Consider the following 11,767-nt stretch of genomic DNA (forward strand, 5'->3'; position numbering starts at 1 on the left):
TCAGAGAAACAAAGACAAAGAAGTCTTGGTTCAGAGAATGTAGTCTGTCGGAGAAGAGCAGGATAAAAACAAGTTCAACATTCGACAAAATGAAAGGGAGCTGCAAACCCTAACTTTCAAGATCGATGACTTGGATAAGGAGCTGAATGAAAGATAAAAACCAGACCTACGACTACACACTGGAGCTGTGGCAAGGCGTAGCTAAGGTTGAAAACAATACAGAAGAGCTTGATGCTACTTTAGATAAAGTTGTTTATGCTTTAGATGAAGTAGAACAGAAAGTTGAAAAGCTTTCTAAATATCATAAAGAGTGTGATCTGAACACTGGAATCAATGATTTGGATACCCAAGACATGCCTGACAACCACTGGAAGCAAGAGAACAACAATGGAGAAGAATAGATTGATGAAGCAAGCATGGAGAGCCGGAGGAAGCTGACCGCGGCTGCGAGCGTTTTACCTGTGGCCAGAGTCACTTCCACCGCGACTCTGAGCTCCTCACCCATGGTGGAGCATGATTTTTCAAACGGGGAGAACTTCCAGCCTCTTTCTAAAACCTGTTCCACTGAAGACTGACCTCATGTGACCGGATCTAAGTTGTTTGATCAAGCTGTTTTCTCAATCACTGCACAAGCATCAAAGGAAAAGGAGGAATCCAACACTTATGCATCTTGCAACATGGTTTACACTTGTGACATTGAGCTTCAAGAGCAATTTTCAGAAGATGAAGAGTATGGTTTGTTTGTTGAAGATCCAAACCCTGGGGACAATTCATCTGATGACAATTCAGAACCAATAACCAAGAGCATATCTAGGGAGAGACTAATCAAATTCAACAAGTTTGTAAAGTCTATTCCTCTCTTCCATGGATTCAATGAAATCTGGAAGCAAGGCTTCCTTCAAGTTTTCTTCAGATACAGAAAGGAAACTAAGGAGAACATCTCTACCTATTTCAGAAGAGCCAGGTATCTATCTTTTCCTAGATCATCACCTGATGCAGCTGTTTACAGGATCCATTTCAAAGATTCCCAAGAAGCCAGTGACTACACAAACAAGATCAGCAAAGAAGCACTTGAAGAGCTTAATCATGTAGTTCAAACTCTGCCCAAGGGAATTTCGTTTGACAAAGCATGTAGAGACCACATTACTTCTTCTGTGACAGCAAAGAATCTATCCAAGAGATGAAAGAATTGTTCACACACGCCCAAGAAGGTAGACCAGTTTGAACTCTGCACAAAGTTCAAAACAAAGGTTTCTTAAGTCTTGTGACGTTAGAGGTGAAAGATTCCTCAATATTCTTTGTGATTCTGGAGCTTGCATTAACATGATGTCCAAAGCTACTGCTTTGAGACTTGGCATTAAACACATTTCAAGTACCAGGACAAAGATTAGCTTAGCAGATGATTCAGGTGAAACACCAAGAGGGATAGCCCGAGATATTCCTCTAATGATTGGAGATTGCATAGCACCTGTCGATCTATACATAGTGAAGACCAAAGATGACTTATATCTAAATATCCTTGGATGGCCTTTCTTAGCAACTGCTGGAGCCATCATGGATTGGCCCAACCGGAGAGTTTCTTTTGCAAATATCGACAAGGACATCTGCAATGAAGCTACACAACTTAAGAGCAAAAGAGGAGAGCATAAAGCCCAAGCGTTTGAACAAGAAGAACTCTGGAGTGATGAAGAACCTGCAAGACAGAATAGGAGGACTTCAAAAAGGACTTTTCTTAGGACAAGATCCTATTTGAACTAACTTTTTTTCTTTGCAAAGTCTAGCTAAAGACTATAAACCAAAGCGCTTGATGGGAGGCAACCCATTTAGGTACTTATTTATTTTGGTTTAGCTTTCTTTTTCTATTAAAGTTTTGTTTTTCTTATTTTATACAGGTCTTAGTATGCATTTAAAAAAAAAAGAGAGAGAAAAGGAGCTCACCGCGGCCAAAGGAGGTTCAGCCGCAGCCAGCAAGCATTTTTCCATGGTCATGAAGCCTTCAACCGCTGCTGGGACATCTTGATCTGCGGCCAGCAAAATTCGGCCATCATTGGCCACTTCCACATCTAGCTTGATTCAAATCAATCCCAATTTGATCAAGTACCACTCGACATCATCCACCATACACCATTCAACACCTTACCACCTCCACAACCACCTCAGAATTCATCACCAACACCAGGTAAGTTTTCTTTTCTTTAACTTTTTAAAAATTTTCACATACTCTATTTCTCATCCTTGCCTGATTTATTTCACACTGGGGGCGGTGTGATTTAAGTCTGGAGGAGGATTTCATCTCTTTCTAACCACCTTTTCTTGCATGAGCCTTTGCATTCTGCATTTTTCTTTAAAATTTTTTATTTTTTTGGTTTTTCTTAAAACTTTTCAAAAGTCTTTTGAGTTTCAAAAAATGTTTTCAAAAGTCAAATACATTTTGAGGGAATAATGACAAAATTGATGATGATAACCAACCCGTTTACTTCTACACCAATCATTCATTAAAAAGCTCTCTCTATGTTTAGTACTAGACTAGACGGTAGCTAGAGTACTTACACTACGAAATCCCACCAGAGGACTTCTATTCATGGAGATCTTTTCTGACAGGATATACTAGCTCATTTTACTTGGACTTAATCTTGATGTCTAATTTTTTAATCAATGGTTTTAAGAAGGCATCATGATATACATCTAGGACATCTTCACCTTATTGTTACTACTCTTTGTTGTCCTAGATGACCAGTTCATCTTTAGCTGGTACCACACCCTTAACCCAAACCATCATTTTAAACCTCATACACTCTCTTTTAAGTCTATGTTGACAGATATGTGCAAAAACGCCAGAGAGGGAGGAACAACATAGTTTTCAGTCACTCAAGAGAAGGAATGAATGAAACCGGGAAGGAAGTATACAAAGCAATCTCAGCAAACCTCATGATGACTTAAAAAGCTCATTCTTAAAGGTAATTTTCGTGCTCCCGAAGACCCTAAGTCAAGAGGCGGTTTTCCCTTTTCAAAAAAAAAATAACGTAAAAAGAGAAAAAAAAAAGAAAGGAAAGGAAACCAAGAGACTAAAGAGTCTTAGAAGCCGAAATCATTTGAGCCAAGGCAATAGGTATCCACTTATGGAGTTATGGACTCACAACCTGGACAAAAATCCAAGTCTGGGGGAATTATAAGGAGAACCTGAAGAAAGGAGATCAGAAATCTTGAAGCAAGGAGAATGTGACTGAAAACTGTGGGGGCATCGATAGTTCCAATCTCTCTTTCTGTTTTGCATAATGTCTTGTCTCTCCAAAGTGTGGGGGCATCGACAGTGGGGGCAACCACATTTGGTGAAGAAGAAGATACAAAAAGGCGAAATGGCAAAATTGTATGAAGAGACGTCAATACAGAAGCTAAAAAGGCGAGCAAAACACTAAGAGGCAGTCAAAAATGATCTGTCTACAAGTCACTTAATAAAAGACTCGTTCAAGAGAAGCTCCCCCTCCACTGTCTCGTCACCATAAACTCTTTTCCGGCTCACCTGAAAGAAACTGATTACGTCATACGTGGTGTTTACCCTGACAAAGCTAGCCCAGTGGATGGTTAGTCTGCCCGTTGATTCCATGTCGTAAGAATAGCATTGTTTAACCAGACCACCATGGGGCACGCTTCTCTGCGGACAGCCTAACTGTTCTCTATGAACTTTGTCGGAATTGCATCATGCAGCTTAGGACTGCCACCCCTCTGCGGATCTGTCTGCCAACTTATAGTAAGTTCCATGGTGTACGGCTCTCCTTTAGCGAATCAGATATCTATAAGGAATCGGCTATGGAATATTTCTAAGCGGGCAGGGCGACACCCACTCTGGAACCAGTCTGACGGGCAGGCATTGTGCTCTTCACTTATTGAGAACAAGGCTCTGGGAGTCACTTTGCCCACAGCAGGTGACTCAGGCATCATGTGCTTCGTAGCCCACCATTCTAGGTCATTTCATCCACAGTATCTGAGTCACGTAACACATCCTTCACTACGGTCTCACAGCCAAGGTCATGCTGCCCACGACACCTGACTCAGGCATCATATCCTTCATCGAAAAGGCTTCATGAGTCTCAGGTCGACAAGATAGACTCAGGCAACGCATCCTTCATCGAGAAAGCGTTACGCACTTCAGGCAGGATATCCAGTCAGATACGGCTAATGAAAGGGGGTGCAAGGAAAATTTCTACTCCACGAATTAATTTTGCTAACCCATATAGTGGAGGGAAATTGTTGGGGATAATTCTTACGTAGATGAATCATGTATTGTACGTGGCATCCATGGTTTTTTTGCAGGTACGACCCCCTAGGCCAAATTAGGTTCCATATTGGATTTACGGCCCAACACGACCTAAGCACATAGCACGGGATCTCGAACCCATTGTATTTTGGAGACCCGGCATGAGGGCCACCTGTTCTCAGGTTCCTTGGAACAAGGAGTTCAGGAACTGAGTGGTCAGGAGGAAGAGAGGTTCCATTCCTTATATCTCAGACCTAAGCTCAGTGATTTAGAAGGGTCAATATCTAAGAAAGTGTAACCCATGCAGGTATCTGGAGAAAGGCGACAGCCAGCGAGACAACCTCGAAAGCCCGGTCCTAGTATCAAAGAATCCGGGCCAGGTATGAATATCTTTTTAAGCGGTAAACACTATTTAAATTTCCTCTACTCGACAATTAAAATATGCACTTGACTAAATCAATTGCCCATATCTTTATAAGCCCACGAGATTAGCATTTAATGCTCAATGCTTACACGTGTTAGGTGATACTGACCACACGCGGGATACAGAGGAAGACAGAGGCTGAGCAATGGCCATATCACGTCTAAACCTCCAAACCTAGATCGTACACTGAGAGTGAAAGGATGCATCAAGGGCTGGTCTCGCAGCTAGCGGAGAATGCCAAATAAAGTTGGTGAGACCGTCAGAAGCATGCCACAAGCAACAAGATTCAGATCTTAGATAGACCCACCAACCTGAATTTTTGCGGTCCGACCTTGTATACTTAACCCTTTCTAATGAGAAAGGGGTTTAATCTCTTTAAATACTCGTAATTCAAAAGGCCTAGAACTCTCATTTTTCGGTCCGCATTTCAACCACTTTCACACTTCCACTCCAGTCCACAGTGGTTCCTAAATAATGGAGCATTTACTCCCCCCCCCCAAACTCTTACATTTTTTCTCTTTTCCATGTCAAAAAGCCCACTAAACTTAGGTCCGAGTAGACTCATCCCTTTTTAAGTGTTCTTAGCCCACTTTCCTTTTGGTTTTCCGATTTTCCCTTATTCTCTCCGATTAATCACTTAGTAATCTTTTATTTTATCGTTTCCTGACTTGAGCGTCGGAGAACCATCGGAAAACACCCCACTATCGTGATCCGACACAAGGAGTTACAAGAGAATATAAAGAATAAGAAGAGATAAGTTTGGCAAACATTAAACACATCTCAAAAATAAAGCTGGCAAACTTGAATTTGATTTAGACGCTCCTCTTGTTGTCGACACAGCTTGGACTTTGGGCTCTTGGCTTTGTGGACTTATACAATTAGAGATCCATTCTTGCCTTATTAAAAATCTATCTCAAGAAAATCTATTGGAACAAAATTTGAGATATGGAAAAAGAATACAAGTCTGGATCTCAAGTCCGCTTAGTCATCTTGGACTTATCTCACAACCAAAATGCTTGTGATCGTCTCTTTTCTCTCTTCGATAGAATTGAGGTTTTTGATGAAAGTTCTAATGATTTTCTTGAGTTTTTTAGTCTTTGATTGAGTCAATGGACCATTTCGAACAAGCAAAGAATCTTTTTGATCAGTTCTAGCTCCACAACTGCTTGCTTTCCATCCTCTGGCTCTAGTTTTAAGTTTTTATTGCTTTTCATAATCATATCATTTTTAATACCCAAGAGTATAATTGACACATATACATTATTACCAAATTATTACCAGAAATGAACAGTCTAAGATTGTTCTTCTTTTAAGCTTTTCTAAAAAATATTATGGAAAAAACAAAAGTAAAAGCGGTGAGAAAGAAAAAAAGACTGCAAATGGAGAGAGAGGGTGACCACTATGGAGACAGCGAACCCATTTACTCATTATTTTTCCTACTTTCTTTTATTTATTTATTTTGATCGAATACAAAAACACAAACAACAAACTTCGTTTTTTTCTTTGTTGTTGCTAAAGCTCAAGACTTTGTGGATTTAACTATCATACCCTTCGACCAAAAAAAAAAAAAAACTATCATACCCAAAGAAGACCTGAATCTGTATCTATCTTATTTCTTCTCTCCCGCAGCAATGCTGGAGATTTAGCGGCTCTTTGTCTTATTTTCTGCTCTTTCTCTTTCTGTGTTCCAATTTTTGTTTTCGTCTCCTTTCATTGAAGCTCTTTTTGCAGCAACCATGGCGTCTAGAACCAAGTGGGTACTTTGTTCTTCCTTAGTTTTTTTTATTCATACTTAAAGTCTTCAACTTTGAATATAACTGGATCTGAGATGCTCTCTTCAGTTTTCTTGCTCGGAATGGGATGTGTTTTGTCGGACACTAAGTTGCTCATTTCCTCAAAGCATGTTTTTCTTTCTTTTTCTGAAACTATTTTTTGCTTTTAATCTCTCAATTTACCAAAATTCTGTTTTATGCTTTAATTGTTTCAATAACGTCTCAAAATTTTACTTGTTATATTGTTCAGTGCAATTCTTATCATTTGATCTGTAGATTCATGTTTGAGAACTTGTTCTTGGATAATTTTTCTTTCTAGTAGAAGATTTGTGAATTGATAATTGTATCTGTGTCTTTGGTTGAATTGAGCTGAGTACTGAATCTCAAATTGCTTGAAAATGTAGTTGAATTAATTAATTCAAAGATGTGATTTTAAGCCTTTTTGGGAACTTTCGCTTGTTTTGGTAAAATGTACGATCCATATAATTTAACATCTTTTTGGAACAGTATTGATCTTAATGTAACATTGTGTTGTTCAATTTTGTCTATTTACCCTAGAACCGGCTTGATGGAGACTCCTCGTAGTAAACCATCGCCACCACCTCCTCGAGTCAGTAAACTCAGTGGTTCTAAATCCGATGGCAATTCGGCTTCGTCGGTGCCAAATACTCGTCTCTCGCTTGACCGTTCTCCTCAAACAGTTAACTCAAAGCCTGCTCGGACTTCTAGAGTTCCTACACCCGAGGCAAGTAGCTGACCCTCTTTATCTGATTCCTGAAGCTTTTGGTTTTGAGTAGCTTTGAGATTCATAGATTGTATTAATATCCACTACTGTAAATCAGAATTTTGTTTATCATCTGCAAAACTTTGTGTTTCTTGTTTTTGTTCTTTGTGATAAAAGCTGATCAGCTAAACCTGTTGACATTTCCAGAAAGTGCAGTCACGGTTGGTAAAAGGGTCGGAGCTTCAGGCGCAGTTGAATCCAATTCAGGAGGACTTAAAGAAAGCTGAGGAGCAAATAGCATTGCTCAAGAAAGATAAAGCTAAAGCCATAGAAGATCTTAAAGAATCCGAGAAACTTGCGGAAGAAGCCAATGAGAAACTCAGAGAGGCATTCGCAGCTCAGAAACAAGCTGAGGAGAGTTTCGAGATGGAGAGATTCCGAGCTCTTGAGCTGAAACAGGCTGGACTTGAAGCCGTTCAGAAAAAGGAAGAGACTTCGAGGAACGAGCTAGAGTCTATCAGAAGCCAGCACGCGTTGGACATCTCAGCTCTCCTCTCTACCACAGAAGAACTCCAGAGGATGAAGAATGAACTGGCTATGACCGCTGATGCTAAAAACAAGGCGCTAACCCATGCTGAGGAAGCGACGAAGATTGCTGAAATCCAGGCTGGGAAGGCCGAGATCCTTTCTTCTGAATTAGGCCGGTTAAAGGCATTACTCGGTTCAAAGGAAGAAAAGGAAGCTATTGAAGGTAACGAGACCGTGTCTAAACTAAAGTCTGAAATTGAAGTCTTGAGAGGAGAGCTTGTCAAAGTCAGTGCCCTTGAGAATAGTATTAAAGAGAAAGAAGGATCAATTGAACAACTTAACGTTGAACTAGAAGCTGTTAAAATGGCTGAATCTTCCGCCAATATTTTAGCAGAAGAATGGAAGAACAAGGTTCATGAACTTGAGAAACAAGTTGAAGAATCAAATAGATTGAAGACATTTGCTTCAGAATCTATGGAATCAGTTATGAAGCAGCTTGCTGAATGTAATCAGGTGCTGCATGAGACGAAGTCAGATAATGCTGCACAAATAGAAAAGATTGAGTTGTTAGAAATAAAAATTGAAGCGCAGAAAAATGATCTAGAGGAATATGGACAACAAGTTTGCCTCGCAAAAGAAGAAGCTTCGAAGATGGAAAAACTTATTGAATCAATAAAATCTGAACTTGAGACCTCCCAAGAGGAAAAAAGTAGGGCCTTGGACAACGAAAAGGCTGCAACGTCAAATATTCAGAATCTACTGAATGAAAAGACAGAACTTTCAGTAGAGTTGGAACGCTGTACGATGGAAGAAGAGAAGAGCAAGAAATATATTGAGACCTTAGTGTCAGCTTTGCAGGAAGCATCGACTGAAGCAAGGGAAGTGAAAGAGAAGCTCTTAGCATGTCAAGTGGACATCAAGCAGTGTGAAGCCCAGGTTGACAGATTAAAGTTAGATTCAAAGGAGACAAATGAAAAGTACGAAAAAATGCTTGAGGATGCAAGAAATGACATTAGTAGTCTGAAAAGTGCTTTACATAGCATCCACAGCGAGTTTGAGAAGTCTAAGGCTGAGTGGGAACAGAAAGAGCTTCATTTGATGGATTGTGTAAAGAAATCAGAAGAAGAAAATTCGTCTTTACACGTAGAAGTAAGCAAGTTGGTGAATTCGCTCAATGAAAGTGAAGAATATGCACGTGCAAGTAAGGAGGAAGAAGCCAATCTAAATAATAATCTTAAAGAGGCTGAAGGGGAGATAAAATATCTACAGGAAACACTTGGAGAAGCAAAAGCTGAAAGCATGAACATGAAAGAGAGCTTGTTAGACAAAGAAGATGAGCTAAAGAATGTCATTGCAGAAAATATCAGCCTTAGAGAATGGGAAAGTTCTGTACTTGAGAAAATCGAGGAGTTGTCAAAGGTAAAAGAAAGCTTGTCTGACAAAGAAACCAAGCTGTTGAGCATTACTCAAGAAGCTGAGGAGCTGAAAGTAAGGGAGGCTTCTCATACGAAGCAGATTGAGGAGTTGTCAATGGCAAATGGAAAATTGGTTGATAACATAACCAAATTGCATAGTATTATTCAAGAAAGTGAGGATCTCAGAGAAAGGGAAGCTTCTTATTTCAAGAAGATTGAGGAGTTATCAGTGGCGAATGAGAGCCTGGTTGATAACATAACCCATCTACACAGCATTACTCAAGAAAGTAAGGATCTCAGAGAAAGGGAAGCTGCTTATCTCAAGAAGATTGAGGAATTGTCAGCCGCAAATGAGAGCTTGCTTGATAAAGAGATCAAACTGAAGTGCATTGATCAAGAATCTGATGAGCTCAGAGGTAGGGAGGCTGCTCATTTGAAGAAGATTAAGGAGCTAACAAAGATGAATGAGTGCTTGGTTGATATGCAGAATGTTTTTCAAGAAAGCGAGGGTCTCAGAGAAAGGGATGCTGCTTATCTTAAGAAGATTGAGGAATTGTCAATAGCGAATGGGAGCTTGGCTGATAACATAACCAATCTGCAAAAAATTTCTGAAGAAAGTAAGGAGCTCAGAGAAAGAGAGACTGTATTCCTTAAGAAGACCGAGGAGTTGTCACTGTTGAATGAAAACTTAGTTGATAAAGAGACCAAATTGCAAACAGTTGTTCAAGAAAACGAGGAATTGAGAGAAAGAGAGTCGGCGTATCTTAAAAAGATTGAGGAGTTTTCGAAGTTGCATAAACTCTTTGCTGATAAGGAATCCAAACTCCAGAGTTTTATTCATGAAAATGAAGAGCTCAAAGAAAGGGAGACTGCTTATCTTAAGAAGATTGAGGAGTTGTCAAAGGTGCAAGAGGATCTTCTTATTAAAGAAAATGAGTTGGATGGTTTGGTTGTGGAGATTGACGACCTTAGATCCAAGGACTCTCTAGCACAAAAGAGGATAGAAGATTTATCAAATTTTAATACTAGTTTTCTAGTTAAAGAGAATGAGTTACAGGCTGTCGTTTGCGAAAACGAGGAGCTGAAGTCGAAGGAGGTTTCATCATTAACGACAATAGACAAGCTGTCAGATCTTAGACAAAGTTTGCTTCATAAAGAAAAGGAGCTGAAGGCTGCAATTGTTGAAAATGAGAAGCTCAAGGCTGGAGCAGCCTCATCCCTTCAGAGGATTGAAGAATTGACAAATCTTAAACAGAGTTTGCTTGATAAGCAGAACGAATTGCAGGGTGTATTTCATGAAAACGAGGAGCTCAAAGCCAAGGAGGCTTCGTTATTGAAAAAGATTGATGAGTTGTTACATCTTGAGCAAAGTTGGCTTGATAAGGAAAGTGAATTTCAAAGAGTTACTCAAGAAAACGAAGAGCTTAAAACGCGGGAATCTTTATCAGCAAGGAAAATAGAGGAGTTGTCGAAGCTGAAAGAGAATTTACTAGAGAGAAAAAACGCGTTGCAGAATGTAATCCTGGAGAATGATGAGCTGAAGGGTAGGGAAGCTGCCTCTCTTCAGAAAATGGAGGAATTATCAAAGATTCTAGAGGAAGTCTCTCCCATCAAAGAGAGACCAGATCTTGGAAACGGCGAGCTCACCAACATCGGAAACGATTATGACGTAATTCAGTTTTCCGAAGTAAACGGTCCTGGGCGTGCCAAGGAGAAGACAAAGACGACTGATACTTTTCATAACAGAAGCAGGAAACATATGATGCAAGAAAGTCCTATGGAAGCTATTGATAAACATTTAATGGGTGAAAGAAAAGCAACTCATAAAGTAGCTCACAGAATTGAAGGAGAAGGAAAAGTAGAGAAAGACGGTGTGGAGTCTGAATTCAAGATGTGGGAGAGCTACACGATAGAAAGAAGCGAAATATCTCCAGAGAGAGAGACTGAGCTCGACTTTGTTCAAGAGGAAGTTGAGTCGAAAGCTGAAGGAAGTGAGAACTTGGATCAATTCAGCAATGATTTATCTTCAGACCACACTGAAGACTCTGGAAGTCTGCTCTTAAAGGAACAACATATGAAGAAGAAGAAACCATTGCTCCGGAAATTCGGTAACCTGCTTAAAAAGAAGAGTACAAGCAGCAGCAGTCAGAAGTAGAGGATGATCTCTTTGCAACTGAGCATTTCTTGGTTCATATTTTTAATCTTAATGAGTATAGCTTTAAATTTGATCAACGTATTTAATCTAAATGCTTCCACGTGGCTACCAAATCAAGATTTAGATTGTCTATGACATTAAACACTTGCCCTTTGATCTTTTTCTCTTAATTTTTTGCTGAAGTTGTTTTTTTTTTTTTTTTTTTTTTTTTTTTTGCTGCTTTTTTCATTTTTCATAAGTTTCTCGAAGTTACCTGTGAATAAATTTTTATTTCGATTCTCGATCTTCTGTTTTTGGTTATAAATTCCTAATTCAAGTATTGAAACTGGACAGTAATTGTATGTTTGGGAAGCCACAAGCTTAACAGATGATGCATAGCGAAATCTCCAAGTTTAGGGACCAAATTTCTTTCGCAAAGCCGACTTGATGGGTTTTTGCTTAATAAATGTTGATAGGTTTGGATCATAATGTAGTGCGAGTTGGAAAAAGACTTT

General features: G+C 39.6%; 1 protein-coding gene across 1 annotated transcript; it reads left to right on the forward strand.

Moving 5' to 3' along the window:
• The first annotated feature begins 6,266 nt into the window (after positions 1-6,266).
• LOC18015344 (putative WEB family protein At1g65010, chloroplastic) lies at positions 6,267-11,450 on the forward strand. Its single transcript, XM_006397328.2, is given in 4 exon segments — positions 6,267-6,432; positions 7,010-7,196; positions 7,383-11,168; positions 11,171-11,450. Coding segments are annotated over 4 exon segments (4,050 nt in total). The 5' UTR covers positions 6,267-6,415; the 3' UTR covers positions 11,231-11,450.
• Positions 11,451-11,767: the final 317 nt, after the last annotated feature.

Source organism: Eutrema salsugineum, unplaced genomic scaffold, assembly GCF_000478725.1.
Source record: "Eutrema salsugineum unplaced genomic scaffold, Eutsalg1_0 scaffold_24, whole genome shotgun sequence".
In the NCBI taxonomy this organism is placed as follows: Eukaryota; Viridiplantae; Streptophyta; class Magnoliopsida; order Brassicales; family Brassicaceae; genus Eutrema; species Eutrema salsugineum.